The 27044-nt window shown below is 51.4% G+C and overlaps 1 protein-coding gene across 21 annotated transcripts in view; it reads right to left on the bottom strand.

The window, feature by feature from the left end:
• The window catches only part of TACC2 (transforming acidic coiled-coil containing protein 2), a 212722-nt gene that overhangs the window by 34753 nt on the left and 150925 nt on the right, over positions 1–27044 (bottom strand). For 11 of the 21 annotated variants that reach the window (XM_043597743.1, XM_043597745.1, XM_043597747.1 and 8 more), the window contains 3 exons: positions 17124–17260; positions 5147–6443; positions 1082–1142 (listed from right to left, as the gene is read on the bottom strand). In XM_043597743.1, the coding sequence (XP_043453678.1) occupies positions 1082–1142; positions 5147–6443; positions 17124–17260 (1495 nt within the window). Of the gene's footprint in view, positions 1–1081; positions 1143–3537; positions 3574–5146; positions 6444–17114; positions 17261–27044 lie in introns of all 21 variants that reach the window. The other 10 variants (XM_043597739.1, XM_043597742.1, XM_043597746.1 and 7 more) reach the window with 2 other exon arrangements.

Genomic DNA, 27044 nt, shown 5'->3' with positions numbered 1-27044 from the left:
CTGTGTCCCCAGCTACACCTGCCCAGCCAGGTCTGGGGGGCCCCCCCTAACCAGGACACATCTCCATCACAATCCTCTGGGTCCTCGGACTCTGCCCAAAATGGTCCCGAGGAGACAAGATTCTTTCCTCTGTGACTCTCCTTTCCTGATGGCTTGTTACAGAGGGTGGCGGAGGGTTTCAGACAAATTAGGATTTTGTGTCAGAGTGATTTGGGGGCATTCCTGCTTGTTCAGTCCGAGAAAAATAAGGAACTTTAACTCTTGGCACCTTCATGACCGCAACTATTGAGTTATGTCTACACAGGGCTTCAGGGCCTGTGCAGCGATATCCTTAATATCGCCTGACATTCTGCATGCCTGTGGCTGCGGGATTTTTTCCATGGAGGGGGAGCAGCTGAGCAGGGCAGCGGGGGAGCCCCGAGTGCTAGAGCAGAGCTGGGACCGGGACCCCAGCCCCCTCTCCTGGGGCCGGGAAGGGTCTGCGGGGCCTCACTGGCTCAGAAGGGGGCCTGGTATACACGCCGAGGCTAACCTTCCTGGGTCTGTAACGGTACAGATCTCATACAGGGGCTGGTTAGAGCGCGATGGGCACACCTGAAGGGAGGGCCGAAGCACCTACTTCCTCAGGGCATGATTTTGACCTCCCCTGCTTGGATTTGGTTACATAATCCAGTGCTCTTGACACATAGCCCATCCTTTCTCACCATACATTCATGTGTCTCAATGGACTTTCTCAATTTGAAATTCATACACGTTCTCGGCTGATTAACCGGCAGAATGGACAAATGGGCTGGTGCGATTCCTACAGAATCCACTAACACTCGCTGAACATCTTTCCACTCGCGGGACGCACTCTGATCTTTCCCAAAGGGAAGGGATCAAAACGGTGTCTTGCAAACAGCAAGGGATGCCCCATCCCTCCAACCCTCCAACCCTCCACATACGAGCCAGAGAGGATGCTGGAATGTTGCCCGTGACGAACAGAAGAGAAACTTCGGTTGACTAGTAGGGAATCAAAACACATGGGCTCTAACTTCCCCGGGTGAGTGGCAAAATCGTACTTATCGAGGGACCATCGTACCTGAGAAGGTGGGTCAGAGAGAGGAGACCGTTTTGGCGACCTTTTCACCCTAAATGTGTCACTGGAAATAGAACGGAAAACGTCAACACAACAAACAGGGGCACAGAACAGTCCAGAGTTCCACAGAGTGGACCCACGCCACCGTGTCTGCGGAGCGTCTGGCCCAGACCCACCCTCCAGCCCTGGCTACTCCACACCAGCTGAAAGATGTCCGTGCTGATCATTCCCACTTAACACCAGATACCGTTGGTGCCCCCGAGGGAAAGAGTCCTTGAGCTGGAAATCCTTAGAGAGATGCCATTTTGGAGAGCTGGCCCAGAAAATGAAGCTAAATTTAGCCGGATGTTCTTGTGTTAAAAAGCAGATTTGGGTGACATTAATGTATTCAGATTCATCCAAGAATGTCTGAAACCAAACGGGGCGGGGGGCAGGGATCTAGGTTCCTGACATCAGTTAAGGGGAACCAGTTTACTGACTGGCCAGCCGACACAGCACATATAAACAGCTGAAGGATCTGGGCAGAAACATGAAGGAATGTTCTGGGTCTTCAGGGAGAATTCCTTCCCACTCACTGGAACTCTGAGCGTAACGGATTCCTGCACCTCAGACCTGGGTGAGATTCTGACCAGAGACAGAGCCAGGGTTGAGACGATTCTTTTTAAAATTACAGTAGAATACACCTAACACACAATGTATCATCTTAAACACTCACGTTCAATAGCGTAAAGTACATTCACATTGTACAACCAATCTCCAGAACTCTTTTCAGGGATGAGGTGATTTCTCTAATGTCTATTCTCAACCATGGTTAACAACTCTTTTCCCTCTTTCTCCTTTCTATAAATAATTGGGGGCAGGCACAGGTCACTAGAGGCAAAAGAAAATCAGATCAGACTTATGAAAGGGTCAGAAGGAAAGCATTTTTAGCACACGTGGTTCCACTGAGTCCACTGAGTGGTCCGGGGTGGTGGTAGCAGGGGGGTCATTTCCCAGGCAGAATGGAAGCGTTCCCACCTGCAGATGGACCCCTGGTCTCAGGCCCCTCTGCGGTATGGTTCTGCCTCCACCAAAGCAGCGGCTTTGTGGCGGGGGCGGGCATCCCCTGGCCTTAGATCCCACTACCTTTCCCTGCTCTAAATATTAATCAGATGGGGGCGCCTGGTGGCTCAGTCAGGGAAGCGTCCTGACTCTTGATTTTGGCTCAGGATCGTGAGATCAAGCCCTGCATCAGGCTCTGTACTGAGCGTGGAGCCTGCTTGGGATGCGCGCGCTCTCTCTCTCTCTCTCTCTCTCTCTCCCTCTCTCTCTCCCTCTGCCCTCTCCCCTGTTCGTGTTCTCTCTCTCTCTCTTAATAAATACATACATACGTACATAAATAAATAGATAATAACTGGATGGACAAAGCAATTTGGCATTCAAGTTCCTTCCCTGTGTTCTCTTCAATAAAAACGCTCCAACAATGGCATTCAGTCATGAGAAAATACTAGAAATGGTTATTTCCAGCACTTATAGCATTTGCCATATGAGCAATACAGTCACAGCTTGAAGCATATATTTATTCATGCATATAAATATATAACTGTATATTTCAGAGTTGCTAAATGGCTCTAAAACACTGAAGAAATCCCTTGGCCAGAAGCAAGCCTGAGAGACTCCACTCTATCCCAGGGCTGCTGGACCCCTGGGACCAGGCCAGCTTCCCTTGTAAAGACAGGGTGGCAGGAAAGGTACCTGTCCTTGGGCCCCAGGGAGCCGCCCAGGACATCTCTCCTGGCCGTGGGGGCAAAGCCGTGCAGGCACGGAGACGGTTTGCTCTGCCTGCAGCGACACCCAGCAGGGTGACCCATGCACGGACAGCATGCCGATCGACACCCAGACTGGTCCTGGGTGGCCAAGGACGCAGGCCCAGAGCAGGCTGGTGGTGGCTCTCACAGCCGTGTGCTCCACTCCGAGTCAACCCACAGGTCTCAAGGAGACACAGCCCACAGATTTCTGCTTCGCACGTTAGCAGGAACAAGTGACCTCAGTCGCCGCCTGCGGTTGGCCGGATGCTTATTTTAACGTGAAGCCACACCCAGTACTTTGAAAGCAATCGCTCACTAGCTCAATTTGAAATGAAAGGATGGAATGAGAGCTTAAAAAAAAAATGTATGGGTTTCAGATGAAGACATGGAATATGCAAGCAGGACAGTTCCATTCCTGACAAGCAGGCAGATGTTGGGTAATCGCATTTTCACAGCCAAGCAGTTTCACTTATGCTAATCACTACGAAACAAGAAAGTAACCTCTGCTACCGGGGAGCCCCATGCCCCGCCTCCCCGTCCCCAGGCCCAACAGAGAGATACACGAGCAGCAGCCACGGAGAAGAAATGAAAAGAGCCTGAAAGCAAAAACAAAAAGCAGGGGGAAGAAAAGCACATTCAGTGGAAGAGGCAGGTTCCGTTAAATTTACTTACAACAGAGAACACACAGACATCACATCTTCAACCATCCTAAGACAAGAAGACAAGAAAAAAGAGAGACGGACAGAAGGAACTGACAAAAAAGATCCATCTGCACACAATTGGCTACTGATGGGTTGGGACCCAAGAGGCATCCACTGTGAGTTCTGCTTGGGAGAGGGGGCCACATCCCGGCTTTTTGGAGAGGGGGCTGTCCGAGAACACCTTCCTCTCGTGCTTCCGATCACCCCCTAAAGTGCCGGTGTTCAAAGAGCTTTGTCACATCGTGTTGGGTTCCAGGCCATCTGCACTAGAGGTGAGGACAAGAGATGGGGTGGCTTCCCTGACCTGTGTATGCTCTGATGACAGGACAGAGGAGGAGGTGCACAGTGGCTGCAGGCTGGCTCCCGTTCCAAAAATGAGGGAACGCGGCTTTGTCGTCTGAGCATTTCAGAGTTCTGTTTGAGGCTTAAAATAAAGCGTCCAACACAGATTCGATGGAATCTCTAGGAAGGGCCAGGTTGGGGAACTGATCTCAAGGTTCCTGGTTGGGGAGCCTTGGATCCCAAGACTCGCGCCTGCTTAGAGAACCTCTTGCTCAGGAAGTCCCAAGTTCTTCTCAAGATAACTCCTCGGGGAGCCCAGAATGGGAGGTAAGAAGGTCTACCCTGTCTCCATTCATACCGGACAGAGGCAGAGAGGCCAGCAGCTGCGGTCTGCTCTGCTGAGTTGGTGCCAGAACCCTGGTCGCTGTGGCCTTGTTCAGTTACTGACCCTACTTTGCATGAAGGCAGGAGAAACGCTCTAAGTACCCTCCCCACCCAGTATGCTGAGACCCACGTCCTGGAAACGGACCCTCAGCCATCCAGGTGACAGCGCGTCTGGAGATGAATCCCAGAAGCACAGACACGTGGTTGTTAAAGGCACTCTACTTGGCAAGTGTTTGAGGACAGCTGAGCCAATTATTGGTGGCCCCCTGGGGGTCACGGGGATTTCGGGGATGGTTTCTCCCTTTCAAGTTCCCTCGATCTCTTTCTGGACCTACGGGGCCTTGGACTCTTGTCTGCAAAAGATGGCTAGAAAAAGGGATGACAGGCTGGCTGGGGTGCGAGGAAGGGCCCAGGCCAGGCCTCTCGTTCACGGGCCTCCCAGAGACTACTGGGTTTGCCTCCTGACGAACACGTTAACGGGAAGACACAAATACGACCAATTCTAACACTATCTGAAGGGTGGATCTCCTAGCTTCTAGGCCACCCCCAAAAGTAATTCCTGTGCCAAGCAGGGAAAAGGTTAAGTCACCCAAGCACAGATGAGTTCCCTCTCTGTGGGATCTCCCACACTCCCCCGGAGTCAAATGTCAGGCCTTCAGCTCAAGGTAAAGCCTTAAACCACTGACATAATAATGAGGCAAAAGATCAAAGACGCTAGACCCGGAGGGATTTGTGCACGGGAAATGCCACCACCGTGGGCACAGAGAGGGAGGAAAACAGGGATCGTGTTGCAAACCTGGAGGCATTATGGCAGATGGCGGAAGGGTTAGGGCAGCCGCGTTCGTCCAGGCACACGACCCGGGCTCACAGCCAAGGCACAGCCCCGAGCTTACCACCTGCACCCCTGCACTTACGTCTTGAGGGGCGTCTTCTTCTTCTTGGCGGGCTTGTTCAGCCCATCCCCGTCCACTCCATTGGCTTCGATGGCACTGGCTGGGATCTCAAAGGAGGCTGGGGATTTAGAAGGTGAGGCTGGGGTTTTAGAGGACGCCTTAAAAGGGTCAATGGATTCGTCGCAGGCGTCTGCGTCAAAGTTGTAGGACTGTTGGGGCAGTTTGGGGGACTCTTGCATTTTTGAGGTGGAAGAAAAAGGGTTAAAATTGGGGTCATCCCACTTGTCAATATCAAAGGTGTAGGTACCCTTAGCAATAGGGATGTCATTGGGTTCATCGGGGGACCGGGTAGGTGAGGCAGGAGCGTTGTCGAGTTTCTCGGGTGTTTTTTTCATCTTTGGCCTCCTTAGGGGCATTTTGGCAACCGGCTTTTTGCCTAGCTTTTTGGTAGGAGGGGGGTTTTCCTGCTGGGTGTCCCAACTGCCCTTGTCCTCAGAATAGTCAAACTCCAGCCTCACCGAGAGCCCTTTGACCGGGGAGTCCTCCTGCCCCCCACTATCCGACGGGGTCACCTCCACCGCCTCTGGAGCCGTGGCAAGAGGCAACGTCTTCCTTCCAACGGGGGGTGAGTTCTGCACTCTGCCGCTTCCGGAAGCTGGGGGGATGGCCCCTTCGGCACCCTCTGGGTCCAGAGGGCAGGCGGCCTTGGGCACAGCAGCAGGCTCCAGGGGTGCCTCCTCTGCCAGGGCTGGTGCAGAAGCTTCCGTCTTGGTCTCGACTGCTCTGTTCTCCTCACTGGGGACAGGGCTCTCTTCGACTGGCTCTTGTGGTGTCTCTTTCACTGGGGGGGTTTCCGTGGGTTTCTTGGTGGTCTGCTTCTTTTTTAAGGAAGGCGGCCTCGGTTTTTTAGTTCGCTTAAGGGTACTGGAGGCACTGCTTGAGCCCGCGCCGTAGGCATCTGGGGCCAGGGCCACGGCCTCGGCGTTGCCTGAGCAAGAAGCACCATCAAAGTCACTAGCTTGCAGGCTGAGAGATCGGGAGAGCGTGGACTTGGAGACGGGGACAGAATCCGTGGACTTCCTCCGCGTGTTCACTTTGCATTCCTGACTCTTAGAGTCCGAGCAGCGGGGCTCCAAGGTCTGGAAATCATCCACCAGCTCGATGGTGTCGAAGTCTAAGTTGTAAGTCCCGCTGCTGGCTATAGGCTTGTCTTCATCGAAGACGGCAGAGAAGGAGTGTGACGGGGGGCGGAAGGGGCTCCCCTCCACCGAGCTGCTGCGTGGGCCATCGGGGACACAGGCTGTCTCAGAACCACATCCTGAGGAAAAGGAGACAAAGCAGTCACCGAAGGACAAAGGACACAGGACACTTTCATCTCGTGCCAGACTACCACCCTCTAGGCAGAGTCCCCAGGACCCCCGGGCCCCCACTGGGTGGGCGCGGTGCGTGGGCACCAAGTCTGCTCTCACCCATTATTGGCTCCAGACCCCAGGTAGGCTTACCCTCCGGTCCCTCATCTGTCAAATGGGAGTGACGCGGGCTGTTTGGGGGACAGCTCAAATCATTCAGTCGTTCCAAAAATGTTTACCAAGTTCCCAGTCGGGACTAGGCACCGTTCTGGGTGTTGGAGATTCAACAATGAACAAAACAGACAAAAATCCTTGCCCTTCCGGAAGGTACATCCTTCGGGGAGAAGACAGTTAAGAAATAAATAAACAAGCAAAATGCACAGACTGCCAGATGGTGATAGGTGAGATGGAAAAAAATAAAGCCAGGGTAGGAGTGCTGCAATTTTAAAATAAAGGAGTTGGCAAAACTCTCCAGGGAGGAAACACTTAAACAAAGATCAAAAACATGGGAAGGGCGTGAACCAGGAGCATATCTGGTGGGGGTGTGAGGGGAGTATCATAAGCAAAAGGAACAGCAAGTGCAAAGGTCCTGGGGTAGAAGCACGCTAACGTGTTAAAGAAACCTCATAGGCCAGTGTGACTAAAGCAAGGGAGAGGGAGACAGCCATTAGCATCATCAAGCCTGTTTTTGACTACTCGGAGCTTGTTGTGAGGAACAACTGGGAGCCTTTCTGTGGAGTCCCCCAGGCCACTGCAGCAGGACTGAGGATGCCCTGCTTGCCACCTGTCCTTATGCCAGGTGTCCCCTATAATCTCTGCCTCCAACTCTGATTGCCACGCTCCTCTTCTTGGCCTTACCTCCAGTCCATTCCCTCTCCTCTCTTTGCTGCTTCTTTTAAAAAATTTTTAACACTTTTTATTTATTTATTTATTTATTTATTTATTTATTTATTTATTTATTTATTTAATTGCGTGTCTTTATTTCTGAGAGGCAGAGAGAGACAGAGCACGAGTGGGAGAGGGGCAGAGAGAAAGGGAGACACAACCCGAAGCAGGCTCCAGGCTCCGAGCTGTCAGCACAGAGCCCGATGAGGGGCTCGAACCCATGAACCCTGAGATCATGACCTGAGCCGGAGTTGGACGCTCAACCGACTGAGTCACCCAGGCGCGCTGTTTTGCTGTTCTTGCTGGCTTCCCCACCGCCACAGCCACCGCCGTCCACGGAGGCTGCTCCTTATCTTAAAACATGCGGCGCACACTCTACATGTTGGCCACGAAACGCTCCATCACCCGATGACCCCACCGTTCCAGGGGGATTTGGCCAGCCTGGCCTTGGCTTGGCTACCCTGGGCTCTCCCCGTGCCAGGTGCTGCCTTTCATGCATTTCTGGGTTCACAGCTCTCCTGGGCAGTCAGGAGGCCAGAAAGTGGCCAGAGAACAAACACTATGTCACCGGACAAAGGAAGACAAATGTTGCAAAGAGGTCTGCAGAAGAAGGGATCGGAGAGTCAGTACAGGTATGGCCTGGGACGGCGTCTCTAAAGTTGGATTTCAATGATGGGAGTCATGCCCCCAGCGCCCACCCCGTGCCCGGCTGGGATGGCTGCCGGATAAAATACAGGATGTTCAGTTAAAGCTGAATTTCAGATAACTGAGTAGTTTCTAGTATACATATGTCTCAGTAATTCCTTGTTTATCTGGGATTCGGATTTAACTGGGTGCCCTGTATTTTTATTTGCTGAATCTGTCAGCCCTCTCTATGCCTCATCCCAGCAAATGTACAAGGTTTGGGAAATGCTCAGCTAACACTGAACCGGCCTCTCGCTGTAGATTTTCTCAGAGCAATTCATGCTCACTATTGCAAACGCCCAGGGGGGTGAGTATTTCGTACGGTGCTTCCGGAACTCTGCTCACAAGCATATCTTTCTCTCGAAGCACCTGGGAGAGGAAGTGCTGGGTGGGGGGGTGCGGGCGGGGGATGACATCACAAGGGAAAGTCCAAGCCTCCCAAGTTCAGGGACTGGTCTGGTCATCTTTGCTCTCCCTGGACTTGTCCCACTTTCTCTTGCAGGCTCCAAAAACGCCTCTAGGGGCACCTGGGTGGTTCACTCCGTTAGGCGTCTGACTTCCGCTCAGGTCACGATTTCCTGGTTCATGGGTTTGAGCCCCACATCGGGCTCTGTGCTGACAGCCTGGAGCCTGCTTCCGATTCTGTGTCTCCCTCTCTCTCTGCCCTTCCCCTGCTTGTGCTCTGTCTCTCTCTCTCTCTCTCAAAAATAAACAAACACTAAAAAAAAAATGCCTCTGGAAGTACATCTATTCATGGTTCAAAACTACTTCATCTCTTCGGTGCCCAGCACCACCCAGGCCCTACTTGGAGCAGATGGACGGAGAGCTTCCTTGAAACTTCACAGCTCTTTCCACTGAAAGATGCCTCCCTCACCTCAAAACACTCCTGCTTCCTTTCCATCTCAAAAGAAGAAGATTCCTCCCGGCTTCTTTTTTTTTTTTTATGTTTATTTATTTTGAGAAGTGGGGGAGGGCAGAGAAAGAGGATCCCAAATAGGCTATGTGCTGTCAGCATGGGGCCTGAAGCGGGCGCTGGAACCGTGAGATCCTGACCTGAGCCAAAATCAAGAGTCAGATGCTTAACCAACTGAGCTACCCAGGCGCCCCCTGCTTCTTTCTCTCTTTTTTTTTTTTTTTTTTTTTCAACGTTTATTTATTTTTGGGACAGAGAGAGACAGAGCATGAACGCGGGAGGGGCAGAGAGAGGGGGAGACACAGAATCGGAAACAGGCTCCAGGCTCCGAGCCATCAGCCCAGAGCCCGACGCGGGGCTCGAACTCCAGGACCGCGAGATCGTGACCTGGCTGAAGTCGGACGCTTAACCGACTGCGCCACCCAGGCGCCCCCCCCCCCCGCTTCTTTCTTAAACCAACTCCCTCCTACATCCTCCAGGGCCTGGCACCCTCAAGCACCCCATCCTCCTGCCCGGACACACGGCACAGAGGCCACAGAGGGACCAGGGGACCCAGTGGAACAGGTGCTTTCGAGTGGGCCTTGAAAGAGGGAGAAAGAACCCCAGCCCCTTCCGTCATTCCCAAAGCAAGATCCACAACCGCCAGCCTCTTCTCTTTTCAGGCTGCCTCGTGCCTTCCGAGGTCTTCCCGAGGTCAGGGGTCCCCCCGAATCATGCAACATGCAGCAGACATTCAGCTTAACCATCTGCTCATTGTTTGACCCAGACCAAAACGTCCCTGCCTGAGTAACACTCTTTCCTCTTTAGAACCGATATTCACGGGCCAGGAAACCTAATCTTGCTGCAGGGTTTCTTGGCCTTGGCACTGCGGCCACTTTGGGATGGTTAGTTCTTTGACGCAAGGGGTCCTTCTGTTCACTGCAGGATGTTCAGCAGCGTCTTTGGCCTCTACCCACTAGATGCCACGGGCATGCCAACGCCAGTTGTGACAACCAAGAACGTTTCTAGAAATTGCCCAATGTCCCCATGAGGGGCACAAGAGCCCCTGGGTGAGAACTGCTGTCCTACTGCGTGGTATTCAAGCAGGTCGCTCCACAGGGCCCATTATGGGGCTGGGGGGAGAGGGGGGCTTCTAAGTGCTCTTCAGGGGAATCCTGGGCAATCGGGTGGCTTTCGCAGACCCGAGCAAAGGTCACTGCCATGCGCGGGCCCCGATTTTCCAAAGCAAGTGTGGTCTGATTGGGTTCCCTGCCCCTCCTACCAGATTTCTAAATTCCACTCGCTGTATCTGCATGAAGACCATTCATTCATTCGCTCCACAAATAATCTGGGTTCCTCCTCCTTGTGCGCCCCATCGGTGTAGACCCGGGCAATGCCTGCCCAGGCTCCAGGTTTTGGTTCAGTCTGGTAACAAAAAGAGCATCTCTGGTTCATCATATGGAGGCTTGCCAGGGGGGTTCCCAAGGGCATCACTCAGCTGGGGCCACCATAACAAAGTACCACAGAACCTCTCGATGGCAGATGGCCATCTCCTCTGTGGCCTCACACGGCCTTTTCTCCGCACGAGCTCATCCCCAAGGGCCTCTTCCTCTTCTTACACGGACGCAGTTCTACTGGATTAAGGCCCCACCCTTATGACCTTGTTTAACCCCCATCACCTCGTTAAAGGTCCTATCACACTAGGGGCTACGGCTTCAACATAAGGATTTGGGGGAACACAATGTCATCCATGAACACCAGTGCGGGGCAGTCAAATCCCCAAGCTAAGGTTAAAAACAAAAGTGTGTGGAAACGAGAGGGATTTCCAAGGAAAGAGAGAAAGCTAGTAAGGGACACTCGACTCGTATCACCCCACCATCTCCAAAGGCCACATTCTGCAGCCTCGTGGGGCCGTTTCTAACTGAGCACTTACTGCCAGCTGTGCTGGCGCCTCTCTCTCTCCACCCCCCCTGCCCCAGCCCCCAACTCTGGACAGGGATCCATGGGCCCAGAGGACCAAACGTGTCAAGAGGTGGCACCCCAGCGCTCACACACTCTCACCTTAAACCAACAGACCAAAGGAAATGGTCTCATCCAGAGGGGGCATAGATTAACATCTTCTGGGTACCCGAACAATAATCTATTGCACTTAACAGTGTTTATTCTGGCAAAGGTCTCCATTTTAAGCAGGCTAACGAGATCTAAATGCAGCATTATGGGTCTTCATGTGGCATTTCACTGGCCACATGGCCGTGGGCCACTCAGAGCAAGTCCAGGAGAATTCAGCACTTTCTAAACCTGCCTATCGTAAGACACATCAAGACACTCGTTAAAACCCCAGCCTCCCGGCTCCAACCTGAAGCAGCAGCTTGGCACACCTGGAGTGGGGGCTCCGAACCCCCACTTCCACAGGTGCCACGGGCAGCCATGAGAGGGAAAGTCGGGGGGCTGGGCTGGCTCACCTCACCTGTGCCCTATCAGGACCTATCCTAGCTCTGAAAACCTCCAGGGGCCACAGTTGAGTATTTGGCCACAGAAATGGTTTGGAGGGCCTGGATCGATCTGAGGCCAGCTCTGATCGCCTGTGGGGATTCTGCCTCTGAGATGTGAGCCGCCGTCGGGGAGGGCGGGAGTGACCGCAGAGGCAGCGCGTGTGCCTGGCCAGCAAGAGGCAGGAGGCCCGTGGGAAGTCGGCTTCTCTTCCAAACCCAGTGGATCTTCAGATTCCCACGGAGACCCTGCTGGGTCCTGAGGACCACCAACCCCCCACCAACCCAGTGGGGCTGTGCCCGCTATTTCCTGGACGCGTGCACTGATCACACACAACCTCCCTTCAGATGCCAAAGGCTGAAGAGGGAGTTCTCTCTGAAAACCGGCTTATTCCCACCAGACCCCACCTTGTGAGCGGCTAGATGAAGTGGCCCTTCTTAGGATGGGAGAGCTCTGCTAGGAGGAGCAAAAGGTGACCTCACCCCACGGGCACCCAGGAGCACTGTGGGGGCACAGTCCCCCTGGAGGGCGGTGTGCAAAGCTGGGATTTGTGCAGCTGGGGGCTGGGTCCCGGCTCTGCCTAGAACGCACCGAATGTCACTTCTCCCCTGCCCCGCTGACTGCCGCTTCCCCCCTGCTTGCTCCCCCTGCCCCGCCGGGGCTCTCCTCACACAGGGCTGCCTGCCAGGCACGCCCCCGTCCGCCCCTGGCCAGGCTCACCCCCAGGAGGCTGACAGAGGTACCAGCAGGGCTAACAGCTAACAACTAACCTCGCCGTGACTCCGTGACTCCGACAGTGGCCACTCCTGCTCCTTTCAGCCTCTGTGTCCCCAGACTTCCCTCCCACCATCCCTCAAGCGTAACGGTGGGCATGAAACCAGCAGTTCCGGAAAAGTGCTTTCTGTACAAGCGAAAGGAGATAGCATCCAGACATATCGCTAGGATGACGCCACACAACCCAGTTCTGACCCAAGCGGAGTCTGGGCTGACGAGTCCACAGGCACATAAACCCGGGCTCTGCTGCCGATCGGCTGGGTGGCCCTGGCCAAAGTCTCTTAACCCCACTGTGCCTCATTGTCACTGGCCCCGGTACCACCTCCCGGCTGCTACAGAAATTAGAGGTCATGCTCCTGACAGTGGCTGCTGCAAAGAAAATGCTCACAATTGTTACTTGTTGTTCTATTCTTTTTTTTTCTTTTGAGAGCGATCAAACAAGGGGGGGGAAAGGGTTGGAGGGAGGGAGGGAGAGAGTGAGAGAGAGAGACAACATCTTAAGCAGGTTCCATGACCAACACAGAGCCCAACATGGGGCTCGATCTCACAACCAACATTGCGATCATAACCTGAGCTGAAATCAAGAGTCGAGTGCTCAACCAGAGGAGCGAGCCACCCCGGTGCCCCTGTTCTATTCTTAGCAAAAGTCATCTGTCACAGGGGCACCGGGGTGGCTCAGCTGGTGAAGGGTCCGACTTCTGCTCAGGTCATGATCTCACAGTTTGTGAGTTCGAGTCCTGAATCGGGCTCGCAGCATAGAGCTCTTTTGTGATCTTCTGTCTCCCTCTCTCTCTGCCTCTCCCCTCTCCTCAAAAATAAATTTAAATATTTTTTAAAAGGCATCTATAACAGGAAAACATACATGGAGCCCAGCTTATACTCATCCCAGTAGAGAGCGAGCCACCTGCCCGGGTGTGTGGGGCCCACGAGCATCCTGAGATACTCTTGTGACTCACTGGGCCGTCAGGGGCCACTGTGCTGGACACTGAGTGCACTCAGATCCCCTGACGAGGTCATTAAGGGAAGTCAGTGTGAGTCCGGAGGCTCAGGGCCCCTCCAGGTTCTCGGTATGCCCACCCTCCTCCCGTTTGTGACTCCTCTGAGCCTTGGCTGTAAATCAGGCCTTCTTGTGAGGCTGAAAAGGGAGAACCATAGAAGCACCTAGCACAGGGAATAGCAGCACCGGGACGTGGCAGCCGGGGGGCCCCCAACTCTTGCACATGCCACAGTGACACCCACTCCCTGTGCCCCTGCCCCAGGCTGGGCTCCCGGATGCCTTCCTATCTCTCTGCGGGGACACCCCTGCAGAGCGACCTCAGGGGAGAAGAAGGCAAGTGACAGTGAGTATGGAGACATGGTCCCCTGTGGGGACAGAAGCCACTAGGTGTGCTGAGCTCCTTTCTGAGTCAATCTGAAGACGGTGGCCACGAACCACTGTGTGGAACACAACCACTGCCTCGGCAAAGGCCCCACTTTCCATGGGGCAGAGAGGAAAGACCCAGGGCACGCAGGGCAGTGTCTCCAGTCACCTCCAAGGCCCCAGTGTGGGCCTTCCCGGTGCTGGGCAGTCTCCCAGCGAGGGTAAGAAAACGGGCTTTATCCCGGAGGGGAGCAGTGTTCCCGAAGGGAGGACAACCACGGGAGGAGTCCACCTCTGGTATCATGGAAGTGCTTCCTTCACTGGCCATCTGCCTGCTGCTCACCTCACAACTGCTTGCCCATCCCCTGCCTCGGGGTACTTAAATGCACCAGCTCAGTCCACCGGTGGAGAGCAGCCCTGTCCCCAAACGGAAGGGAGTCAAGAGGTCTGGGTTCCGATCCCAGAGCCCCTCGTGTGCTGTGAGATGGAAGGCGTGGTCTGGAAGCCCCGCATCTCACTGGGGAAGCAGGTGGTTGTTACCAGACGTGCAGAGATGCCGTGAGTGCAGGGGATGAGTCTCGGCTGAGTGGGAGATGAAATGCACAAAGGACCCAGCGCCGGCCCAGCACACAGTGGACGCTTAAGCGGGTGCTATTACTTAATTATGTGGCATTCACTTATGTCCCTTGTTGACTGGCTTTGGCCAACATACAGCAGCCACGCGCTGCAATCTTAGAACCAGGGAAGGTCAGAAAGGGAAGGAGGTTCTTCCGGACAAGAAAACTGGGCTCAGACAAGCTTCATTCTGGCCCAGCCCCAAAGAGGGCCAGATACAGGTGGGCACACGGTATCTCCCAATCTTCTGTCCCAGGGGGCACAAACAGCTGGCAGGACCCAGGGTAAGGTAGCTGATTGTTTTGTACAATGTGGATTTCCAGGAGCGCAAATCATGTCTTTATTCACAGCCGAGGGTCTAGTCTATTATTTCATGTGGCTCTTCCGGCCCCTTTAGCAATATCCCAGGCACTCTGCGGAGGCAAACCAAACAATAGACATCCCCCCTCTGCCCTTTCTTTCCTGTGGTTCTCCGAAGGAACGTTTCTCCCCCTCTAGCCACCTCTGAAAGCAGGCACTCCCGCCTTCTCAGGCCTCTGCTGTGCCCCATGCTGTCTGCAGAATGGACAAGCAGACTTTTCTAATAACTGAAGGAAAGCAAACGGATCTCTGTACAGCCCAAGCCAGGGGGGGGGGCGTTAAGCAGTCACAATCCCAACCGTAAGAGTCCGTATTGTGTAATCCACATATATTTAGCTCCGCTGGAATTTTCTGAGAAGGAGAAGCGTAAAGTCCCTGTTCAAAGACTCCAACTGGTGGGATCAAAAGTTCCGTGGGGCTGTGACTCGTGGCAATTACCAGCTCCAACCCCTTCCGGGTGGGGGTTATCTCTTAATCCCCTACAATGCTCATTCTTTCAGAAACTGGCGTCTCAGAAAGAGGCGGGTGCTGTGTGTGTGAGTTTGTTTTTAAGGATGCAGACTGTTCTTTGCTTTGTTGAAAAGCAAGCCAGGCAGCAGGAACAAGGGCAGGCCGCAGAAAGAAAAGAAGCAGCAAACCATCCCCAGATGCAGCGAGGATACGTGGCTGGAAATTCTGGAAGGTGCACGGTTGCTCACAGCAATGGCCTTCCCTGGTCACTCCCTGGTGTGTGGGGATGGTCTGTGCACTGCAATACACCATCATTTTCTGCCAAATTCTTTCCTAAAGTGCCCCACACATTATGGGCATGACTTGTACCCACACAAAAAAAGAATGATTTATTCCTATGCACACGTTTGACCTAGGAATTATAATCTATTTGTCATCCATGATTAGTTTTTACAATATTATAGGAAGAGAATTTTTATATGCTTTCCAGTATGGAAGAAAAAATGGTAATGCTTAAGACTCAGCAGGCCTGGCTCCTTCTCCACCTCAAAATCAAATAAATTACAAGAATTCCCCTTTTCGGGTCCAGCACCTAGAACTGGCCATACAGAATCAGACGCTACTAACTGATGAGCTGTCCAAGACGGGAGAATCTGAAAACTGCACTTGCCAGACAGCAGCAAAGACATCTGCCCTCCCTAAAAATGGTCCTAACCCTTTCCCCCCAGGGCAAGGGAGTGTATTTGCTTGCGGATCAGCCCTGGAGTGTCAACCCTTTCTAAAGTAAGGGTCTGTTTGAACCCAGGCAGGTATAAAGAACTCTACCCATCTCTTTGTAAAACCAACATCAAGATCAAAATGTCATTTTATTTTACAGTTCACCTGGTTCCTGGCCAGGGCAAGAGTATGAACGGAGGCCCGGCCATCAGCCTGTTCCTTCTCCACTCACCCAAGCCCCATCCCTCACCTGGGGTGGCCTTGAGCACAGGTATGTGGACACCCCACCTGCAGGCCCCAGGCCCATCCTTGGTTCCTCCTTGGCGGAGAGGTACAAACATGGGTACAGTCAGCCCTGGGAAGATGGGCCATGAGAAGGGGACTAGGCGGCCCCAGGAAGTGGCTGCCCCAGGTATCCACAATGTGGTGTAAGGGGAGGTTGGCCATGCAGCCCCACCACATAGCAAGGGCTGTGGCTGGAGGAAAGCCAGAGTGAGGCCGTCTAAACTACAGGGCCCAAAGCAGATAGGTAGTCCAGGTTTCGGGACGGTACCACCTGGCCCCCTGACCAGCCTGCTGGGCCATTTCTGGAACCACCTGACTCCTGACCAGCCTGTAGAATCGGTTCTGGGACCACCTGGCCCACTGACCAGGCTAGGGGGCCATACTTAGGGGACCACTTGGCCCCTGACCAGCCTGTGGGGCCATTTCTGGCAGTCCCCATCTCCTTCCAGGTCTCGTGTTAAACCTTCAGGCTGGAGGTGGTCCCACCCCTGCAGTATAACTGGAGGATGTATGCAGAGAGCACCAGCTAGGTGGGCAGGCTGGGGAATGAGCTATGTCGTCCCCCCGCCCCCACCACCTCTAGGAACCACATTTGAAAGGCACGGAAAGGTCTATGTTTGAAGTCACACTAGGGAAGAAAGTGATATGAAATCAGGTAACTTGTGATTAGCGAGGAATAATGATCCATCCACGAGCGGGTTTGGCTATCTATGGCTTTCTCTTCTTTCCCATTTACCGCTTATCTCTATTCCCAAGCCCATGGGGGCTATGGTCTTTAATAAAAATGCAGGTTCATGCGGGCTGTCCAGACAGAACCAGTGTTCTTACAGGGCCCAAGGGCCACATACTAGAACCCAAGACAGAATCCCAAACAGAAACCTCCCAGACCCGCTTGGCCCATCAAATCCAATTCTGGATGTCAGGTGGTGTCTCCACAGGCCTCCCCCATACATATAATCCACTATATCTGCTCACTCTCAGTTTTCATTCACAAAACACAGCCCAGAGCAGAGGCCCCAGAGGCTGGGAGTGTCTAAAGAGCCCCAGTGACGGCCCCCTGGAGTGGGTGCCCTCCTCCAGCTGCCCCAGCCCAGGGCTGCCCCCAAACTCCCCCGGGGAGCACCTGACCTTGGTTACCTGGTTCTTCCACAGGAGGCTGTGTGCTGATCTCAGGTTCTGGAGTGACTTCGGGGGGCGGCGGAGGTGGGGCTGGTGGGGCTTTCACAGGAGTCGTCGACTCAGGGGTCTCGAATGCTTCTTCAGAGTCAGAACTCCTGATGCAGAGAAGAGAGGAGAAACGCAAGGTTAGGTGGGGGCCAGGGCTGAGTCTGCTCTGAGGGGCCAGGGGTCAGTGCTGCTGAGGATGTGCGGCACTTTGACCCCCCACCCGGCACTGCCAGAATCAGGCTCACCCAATTCGACTGTTCCAGGACAGACGTGAGCAAAATCATTTCCCCTCATGATTCCCAAGAGGGAATCTCATTATCACCAGCTTTGTGCCCAAATGATATATGCTTTGAAACTTAGCTCTAAGAAAAATTCCTATTTCTGGCCTTAGTGGCAAATACAAACACAGGGGAATCTTTTGGTCAACCCTGACACCAATTCACTCAAACTCATATTCCCAGGAACGCATTTCGATGCCATGATTCCAACACGCTGTAGGATCCCCACTCCATGAAACCAAATCTCATATGGCCTTTCTCCGCCCCGTCATTCTCTCCTGCTGCCCTTCCTTCCCAGAGCTTCTCACAACGTATTATGGATTTATTCACCTTCTAATTGTGTTAATTGTCTCTCTCATCTACTGAGCTTCAAGGCCATGATGGCAGCCAATCTGGTTTCTCACAGCATTTCTGAGCTGAAGCCAAAAGGCAGTGAATAAACATCTGTTGACTGAAAGAAAGAGAGAAAGAAAGAAAGAAAGAAAGAAAGAAAGAAAGAAAAAGAAAGGAGGGAGGAAGGGAGAAAGAAAGAAAAAGAAAGAAAGGAGGGAGGGAGAGAGGGAGGAAGGAAGAAAAGAAAGAAAAAAAGAAAGAGAGAGGGAGGGAGAAAGAAAGAAAGAAAGAAAGAAAGAAAAAAGAAAGGAGGAAGGGAGGGAGGAAGGAAGAATAGAAAGAAAGAAAGAAAGAAAGAAAGAAAGAAAGAAAAGAAAAGAAAAGAAAAGAAAAGAAAAGAAAAGAAAAGAAAAGAAAAGAAAAGAAAAGGAAAGAAGGAAAGCAAGCTAGCTAGCTCACTGGAGGATGTGCCAGCGGGAGACAGAAAACACAGCCTGCTGACCCCAATGATATGATAATGACCCTCACTGCTCAGCAGGATGGTCTCACCCAGAGAACTGGCCCAAAATTCCACCCGGAGGATGCCCTTCCCAGTAATGGGGGGGGGGGGGGGGGGAAGGGTGGGGAGCTGCTCAACAAACTAAAGCCTTGTCCTGGGCTCCAGAAAACCCAGAGTAGATGGCCCTTCTTCATCACGCCCCTTCTCCCGGGGGCTCCATTTTAAGCCAGAAAGAATGAGGCGTCCCCAGATGGTGGAGCCAGGCATGTGCCCTGAGGCCCTTGCTCAAGTGCCCAGCAGTCCACGGTCCTGGCCCAAGCTTGCTCTGAGGATGCCAGTGCTCAAGAAGCAGAGCATCACCTGGGCTGATGCCCACCTCAAGATCTTTTAAATACACCAAAAGGCCGCTTACTCATTTGCAACAAGAAAGGTAATTATCAAGAGGGCAGCTACTTAAGTTCCGGGCTGACACCGCGGCCCAGCGGGTCAATCTGGGTGAAGACGTGGAATCAGAGGGTGACGGACCAGGTGAGCATCGGAGCACGAGGTGCTCACACTGCTGAGCTCTGCAAGGGTCAGAGGACTAGTGACCTCGGCAGAGGGCAGCCTCTTTCAACGACTGTCTTGCCAGCGGGCAGAGAGAGCCAGGAACCAAGCCAATCCCTCCACCGTCTGCCGGCACAGGGAAAAAGAGCCATTTGGTGAGTTCTCCTTCAGAAAAATCTACATTGATGTTTTTACAACTCGTTAGTGGCTCATTTTGTCAGTGCCAAAGACCCCCCTCCCCCATCCCCAAGAACCCTGGCTCCTCCAGCAAAGCCACAAAGCCCTCAGGGGACCCAAAGAGATGAACAGAAACATCGGATCTGCTTTTGATGAGATCCAACGAGCTGAAGCCTGCACACTATCAAATTTCCTGAGTAAAGACTTACTCCACACAAACAGGATGGGGGCCATGCAGACCTTTTACAAACACACATTAATATTTAAAGGCCTTCGCTTTTGTGTAGGGAAGTGAAGATACACGCTTGGACAACGACAGATCGAGGTACCTGAGCTTTGCAGAGTCTGCTGACGGGCATGAAAAACACAAGGAAGTTACACAATGGAATATCAAAGAGGAATAAGAGTCTGGATCACCCTGGGGGGTCCCGGAAGTCACCCTGCCCCCCAGCACGGAATGTGGCAGGGGCAGCACTGACAAGACACACAAAGCCAACTTGCCTCTTTCCAGAACTTCCTTGGAGGGCCATCAGACTGGAGTCTCCACGGCTAGTCACTGCTGTCCACATCCACTGGGCCCATTCCACCAGAGGCCACATCCGCCAGGAGGCCAAAGCCATCTCGGCTGAAGGACGGCCTCTGTCCCCTAAATGCCCACCCCTGATTCCCTTGCCGTTGTCTCTGGGATCTTAATCTGCCCAAGATGTCAGGAAGAAGTTAGCAGCACCGCCAGTCACGGATGCTGCGAGCTTCTCCAAAGTGCAGCAGAGACAGGGGGCGAGAGGCTGAGAGCTCTTCCCCTGGCTTCTGCAACCCTGGGCCCTGGTGATGTGCGGCTTTAGAGCGCAGAGGGCCCCTGCTCTTCCCTAACAGCACAGGCAAGCAACAGGGAGGGCCGGATACTCTTGGGCTCAAGCTGCTGAATTCCAATGAGGTCTCTCCTGCTGCAGCTGCCCGGATGGCCGGAACACCTGCTCAGAAGGAACCCCCATTCACCACTGCCCAGTGAGGGAGGCAGAGGGCACATGGAGCCCCTTTGTGATTCCCTGCCTGTTTGCCATGAACCATTTCTGCATCACAACACCACCGGGCGACCGACCGGAGCACCACAAGAATGGCATTCACTTCCGGTGATGCCTGTGTTATTTTCACATTTCCGTACCCTCTCCCAGGAGCAGAGAGCAAGTTAATTAGAGGAGGCGGATGGCAGCTTTTTTAATTAGCTCTTTTTTCCCTGTTCAGTTTCCCAGAGGGCTCAGAAACATTTCCAAGAGCAGGGATTTCTGCAGTCCACCCACAAAGAGCCTGTACACAAAAATAAAGCAGCACTTTGGAGCCCCAATGCATAAAAGCAGTTCCCATCGGCTGTTTGATTTTTTTTTCTACTAGAAAAAACTAAAGTACAATAAATTCTTCGGTTAAGGCTCCACAGACTTTCAAAATGAAAGAAAAGGAAATTAACTTAATGCTGCAAAGATGCATCAGAAAGAATGCGCCACTCCAGTCTGCCAAAACGTCTCTAAATTATACGAAAATGTATTTACCAGGATATGCATATGCTATGTTCACCATATAAGCCAATATGCAAATACATGCAAATAAACCGAGAGACTGTCTTTCCATAGTGTAAAAGGTAGCTCTTAATGGCCAGGCATGAAATATGGCCCAGCACGAAAACCTTGGTAATAGTTATCACATGCTGAACTTTTTGTAATGTGTCAGGTCACGGGTTAGGTCCATTTGTGCATTTCTCTGTAATCTTCAAAAATATCCTGCCTGGCGGTGAGCAAGCCCAATTTACAGATGGCATTACTACGGGAAGCAAAGTATTTTGCCCTTGGCCATCTAGTTAGTAAGCTACGGAAGTTGGGCTCAAATCTAGAACCGTCTGCCTATAAAATCTGTGTTCTTTTCCCTGTCTCAGTGGCTCCCAAATATTTTCAACAGCAGAACTATTCTTCCAAATGAATCCTATGCATAGAGAAAAGTTGCGTTTATTTTATAAGCTCAATTTATACTATATTCTTACTACACAGTCTATTGTTGGGAACAATAAAGCTATTTGACAAACCTGAAAATTTGACACTAGGGGTTGGGGATGCTAATTGCAACATGAGCTCTGTCTACGGATTTCTCCCCTGGTTGCACATTATCAGGAAAAGTCCTGATGCAACCTGATGAGTGATTACAAACAACACCTGTTTTTTAACAGCTTGCCCTGTATTCTTTAATAAGGCAGACAGGGCAGAAGAGCTACCGAAGAACAAAACTAAATTAATCCATCAGCACAAGGCAATATGCTGGTGGTCTCCAATGCCACCCAGTGTGGTGTGCACAGAAGGGAAGGAAAGATAGAAACGTATAATCCCAAGTACAGAGAGACTGTGCTAGCCACCGAAACTAAACCTGTCAAGTTCCCCGGGTGTGTGTTCGTAGAGTTATAAAGTATTTTTTCAAACATTTTCTCAGATTTCAGAGAATCTCTCTATAGTTCTGAAGTTCCACTGAGCACAGTTCGAAAACTCTGCTCCACGCAATGAAGGAATCAGTCCCTCCACAGATAACACGCTGTGTTAAAACAGAGACTTATGCAAACTGTCCCCAAAGCAGGACAGCTGGCAAAGTGTAGAACCCCAGGGCCTGTTGGCCTCTGTTTTTACTTTAAATATTTTCATGTTTTACTTCCATGAACTATAACAACAAAATAGTAAAAGATCAGCACCCACACACCAATTAGTTAATGTAATATAGGTTAGCACGATATAAAATGAAGTTAGTATAATAACACATACATACACATATACACAAAAGTATGTGTGAATGTCTATGTGTATAAACAAAACACGGGTCTCTCTTAATAAAGAGGTGCTACGAATGTAGTTTTTCAGCTTATTAAATGATTATGTTTTGCTCAAGTTGTACTGGAGGTAATTCAAGGGTTTGGGGAAATAAATCTCAAACACCACAGACTGAATCTTCCAACCCTGAAGACGGAAGAAAATTTCCCATTCCAACATGCTTATCACATCCTTTGAAACAGGCAAGGAGGGACGCATGGGTGTGGTGTCTGACTCTTGATTTCAGCTCAGGTCACGATCTCATGGTTTATGAGTTGGATCCCCACGTCAGGGTCTGTGCCGACAGCACAGAGCCTGCTTGGGATTCTCTGTCTCTCTCTGCCCCTCCCCTACTTGCATGCGTGCTCTCTGAAAAATAAACAAACTTCAAAAAATAAAATAAAATAAAATAAAATAAAATAAAATAAAATAAAATAAAATAAAATAAAATAAAATAAAATAAAATAAAATAAAATAAAATAAAATAAAATAAAATAAAATAAAACAGGCAAGGAAACTGAGGCCAGGAGAGCTGCAGTGACTTCCCAAAGTAACCAGCCCTTTCCAGCAAGGACACGACACGACATTCCATAGAACCAGCCTGCTTTTCGTCAATAAGAGACTCCTTCCTAACCTCAGTGCCCGCCCCCCACCTGGAAATCTAAAGTTACCTATACTTACATGTTATCTGATTATCAAGAAACAGTTTGTTCTTTTTTTAAAAAATTTTTTTAAATGTTTATTTATTTATTTATTTATTTATTTATTTTTCAACGTTTATTTATTTTTGGGACAGAGAGAGACAGAGCATGAACAGGGGAGGGGCAGAGAGAGAGGGAGACACAGAATCGGAAACAGGCTCCAGGCTCTGAGCCATCAGCCCAGAGCCCGACACGGGGCTCGAACTCCTGGACCGCGAGATCGTGACCTGGCTGAAGTCGGACGCTTAACCGACTGCGCCACCCAGGAGCCCCAAATGTTTATTTATTTTTGAGAGAGACAGAGCATGAGTGGGGTTGGGGCAAAAAGAGAGACAGACACAGAATCCGAAGCAGGCTCCAGGCTCCGAGCTGTCAGCACAGAGCCCGACGTGGGGCTCAAACCCATGAACCGCCAGATCATGACCTGACCCAGAGTCAGAAGCTTAACCGACTGAGCCACCCAGGCGTCCAAGAAACAGTTCATTCTTAAACATTGCTAAAGGAAAGTTCTCCTTCTAGAAAGTTACCTATCTCTATAGCAATTTCTCAGAATTCTTGTGAAAGTGAGCCTGGGGATAGAGGATTTTGTGACCACCCAGCAAGAGTGAATGGTCCCAGCACCAGCACTCTAGAGGCGGGGAGCTTCCTCTGACATAAGCCCCACCCTCTCAGGTTCTGGAGGGGGGGGGCCCACCTGAGCGAGTGGTGCAAGTGCCCCCCAGCCTCCCTCCCCCTGACCAAACCCAGGGAGAGGCAACAGTGCTGGCCCAAAGCCCTGCATCCATAGGAGGCTCACGTCCTCCAGCCCCAAAGACCACCGGCCATCCCTGAAGTGGGGGAGATCTTCCAGAAACAAAAACGGAGCTCTCGGCAGATCAGATCACCTCCTTCATCTCTGCATCTAAGAGTCTGATGGATTTGTGAGTGACAGGGTGTTTGTGAGACTGCTCTCCACTAAATTCTATTCATCAAAATATTCCACTTTAGACAGGCTTGTCAAGAAATGCGGTCCTTGCAGGAACACGTGTGCATTCTCTCTCTCTCTCTCTCTCTCTCTCTCTCTCTCTCTCTCACACACACACACACACACACACACACACACACACACTTCCCTCCTGCCTAAAACAACTTGACTGGTAATTTTTTTTGGGCTGACTGAACAGGGTCTTTCACTTTAATGTGCCTATCATGCATATAGAAAAGGATTTTGTGGGGCGCCTGAGTGGCTCAGTTGGTTAAGCATCTAGCTTCGGCTCGGGTCACGAACTCGTATTTCTTGAGTTCAAGCCGCATCGGGCTCTGTTCTGACAGCTCAGTCTGGAGCCTGCTTCAGATTCTGTGTCTCCCTCTCTCTCTGCCCCTCCCCCACTTGCACTGGATGTCTCTCTCTGTCTCTCTCTCTCAAAAATAAACATTAAAAAAAAGAAAAGAAAAAAGGGATTTGCTCTGCAATATCACTCCTTAACATTTAAGTCAAGGGAGAACATTATTTCAACACAACCAAGAGCTAACACCCTTCCTGGACTGTCGGGTGACTGAGTCAGGTGCCGTCTTCCATGAACACAGCGCTGGGTCTGGCAAGCCGGGCTGCTGCTAGAGTCTTCCAGGCTCACACTCCAGGGAAAATCAAAGCAGGTGACAGCACACTTCTCCCAAGATTCCCAGCACGTAGCGTCTGTGGGGTTTATGAGACAGCTCCCATCTTCGGATACAAGTAGCTGTCACTTGGCTACTTTAGGGATACCATCAGGGCTCAAGGGATATTGGCAATCAACACATTGGCCGTTTCGAGGTTAGATAGCATCCCCGGCGAGGGAAGTGGCACGGTGAAGGCACAAAAGCACACATAAATAAACAACCCACCCAGATCCCATGGAATAGATGGGGGAGGCAGACAGAATCCCCCGAAAGGCGGTCAGGAGACCCACAAGCAATGAACGTCTGCCACGGAATTCTTTCCAGCTATGCCACGCGCCATTAGAAATTTGGGGAAATGGGGGCGCCCGGGTGGCTCAGTCGATTAAGCGTCCAATTCTTGGTTTTGGCTCAGGTCATGATCCCACGGTTCGAGCCCCGCATTAAAAAAAAAGAAAGAAAGAAACTCGGGGAAGTGTAACTTGCTAGCAAACTGCGTCTTCTCTTTTATTTCATCACAGCTACCGATTTGGGCATGGAGGGGAAGCTGGAGCTTACGCACGACGTGGGAGGGCCGTCCTGCCAGACCGTCTGTGGACAGAAGTGGGTCCCGGAGGACGCAGGGACTCTGAAAGTCACGCCGATCTGGACTCTATCCTTCCTTCGAGGTGTACACAACCCATAAACTCCAGGGTCAGGGGAGTGTTTCCAGAACGGGGGAGGCTCGGTGCGGCATTGTGCGTGTGTGGGTGCACACACAGGTGCCCAATGGAACATCCCATCCCCACACACTTAGTTTTAAAACGGACTTATGTGCAACGATACCAGGCGCTGAGCAAGAGAGGCTCTCCAGTGGCTGAGCGCCTTCCTGCAGGTGGTGTGAATGCAGGCTGAGTCAGCAGCCCCAGGCTGCGGATTCCACCTGTTTGTAAGCGGATGCTGGAGAGATGCCAGAATGCCAATCGAGTCGCAGGAGAAATAAAGAAAGAAGGGAGACTCGGCTACCCTTTAATTCCCTTGCCTTCTGCAATGATATCCCTGACATCTCATCTTTGTAGCTGAACTCTTGGCTTGGGTGACTTTAGTTGGAATCGTTAAACTCAGATTCTGAAAAATCTAACTGGAAATAAGATATTTATGGAGGCTAGCTAGAAAAAAAATAGAACACACAGAATTGAGGGAGCCTCTGAGAGGCGCCTGGGTGGCTTAGTCAGTTAAGCATCTGACTCTTGATTTTGGCTCAGGTCATGATCTCATGGTTCATGGGTTCGAACCCCACATCAGGCTCTGTGTGGACCGTGCAGGGTCTGCTTGGGATCCTCTCTCGCCTTCTCTCTCTGCCCTTCCTCTGTTTGCTCTCTCTCTCTCAAAAAATACCATAAACTTAAAAAAAAAGGAGCTTCCAATAGATCATCACCAAGAGGCCTTCCCTTTTCTCTAGGAACAACTCCAGACCATCCTACCTAGTCAGACCGTTAACAAGCAAACAGTATCTCACCCAGGTGAGACACAACCAGCACCCAAGTAAACACATAAGTATCTGTTCAACCAAGCGCGCTGAAAATCCTGTATGGTACTCAGTGGAAAGCTCTTCTGGTCTTGTCCAAAAACATACTTTTCCTTCTTTTATATACTATCCTAACGGGTTTGCACTATGATTCAACGTGCGTGTGTAAATGTCCCCAAAATTCACGTTGAAACCTAATTTCCAATGGGATTAGAACAGGAGTAGGGCCCTCTTAGAAAAAGAAACCCCAGAGAACTGCCTTGTCCCCTTCGGCCATGTGACTTCACCGTAAGAACACGACCATCTATGAACAAGGAATCAGGCTCTTGCCAGTCACCAAATCTGTTGGGGCCTTGATTTTGAATTTCCCAGCCTCCAGAACTGTGGGGAATAAATGGGTACCGTTAAAGCCATCTCATCTGTGGCACTTTTGAAATTTTTTTTTTACCTTTTTATTTATTTTTGAGAGACAGAGAACGAGCAAGGGAGGTGAAGAGAGAGAGGGAGACACAGAATCCGAAGCAGGCTCCGGGCTCTGAGCTGTCAGCACAGAGCCCGACGCAGGGCTCGAACCCACGAACCGCGAGATCACGACCTGAGCCGAAGTCGGGTGCTTCACCGACCGAGCCACCCAGGCGTCCCATGTGGCACTTTTGTTATATCAGCCTTAACAGACAAAGACAGTTTGGTACCTAGTTTCTGAAACCAAAGCAAGTCAGAGGGGCAGAGAAGATAGGTGCACAGAGAGCATCTATCAAGACTGAGTGATCCATGACATAGAAAAACCATGAAAGAAGATGCAAGTACTCAGAAGGAACTGTAATGTCTGGTCAGCCCCTAGGGTTTCCCCAGCACCTGGCAGGTAACAGCCCCTCCCTCAGCACCGCATACTGATGATGCGGGCATGCTGGGTTCACATGTACCGTCAGGAGAGCTCCAAGTAATAAGTAGGAAAAACAGCAAATTAAGGAATTGCATACAGTAGGAACTGATCTGGGACATCATAATTATGTATAAACACAAAGAAGTATACATAAACACATAGGCCCACTTACATAACACATATATACCTATGTAGAGACAGAAATATATGCACATATAGGCAACATATATGTTGTTTTTGGATTCAGAAAAAGGTATCTCAGCACAATTATGTGTTTGCCTTGGTAAAAGGGCAGATGCTGGCCTGAAGAGGGCAGAGCCCAACCTCGCTGCTGGGGACACCAGGGGCCTTCCCCGATCCGTTAAGCATGCCCTCCCAAGCCTATCTAGGTCCAAGATGCAAAGAACGGAACGCAGTGGGGGCCCGATTAGCTGGACTATGTCCAGGGAGAGGCGGTACAAGGAAAGGAGCCAGCAAGGACTTTGGAAAAAGCGT

The sequence above is a fragment of the Prionailurus bengalensis genome, chromosome D2 (assembly GCF_016509475.1).
Source record: "Prionailurus bengalensis isolate Pbe53 chromosome D2, Fcat_Pben_1.1_paternal_pri, whole genome shotgun sequence".
Classification (NCBI taxonomy): Eukaryota; Metazoa; Chordata; class Mammalia; order Carnivora; family Felidae; genus Prionailurus; species Prionailurus bengalensis.
The sequence above is the reverse complement of the archived record's forward strand: the minus strand, read 5'-3'. Positions and strand labels throughout refer to the sequence as shown.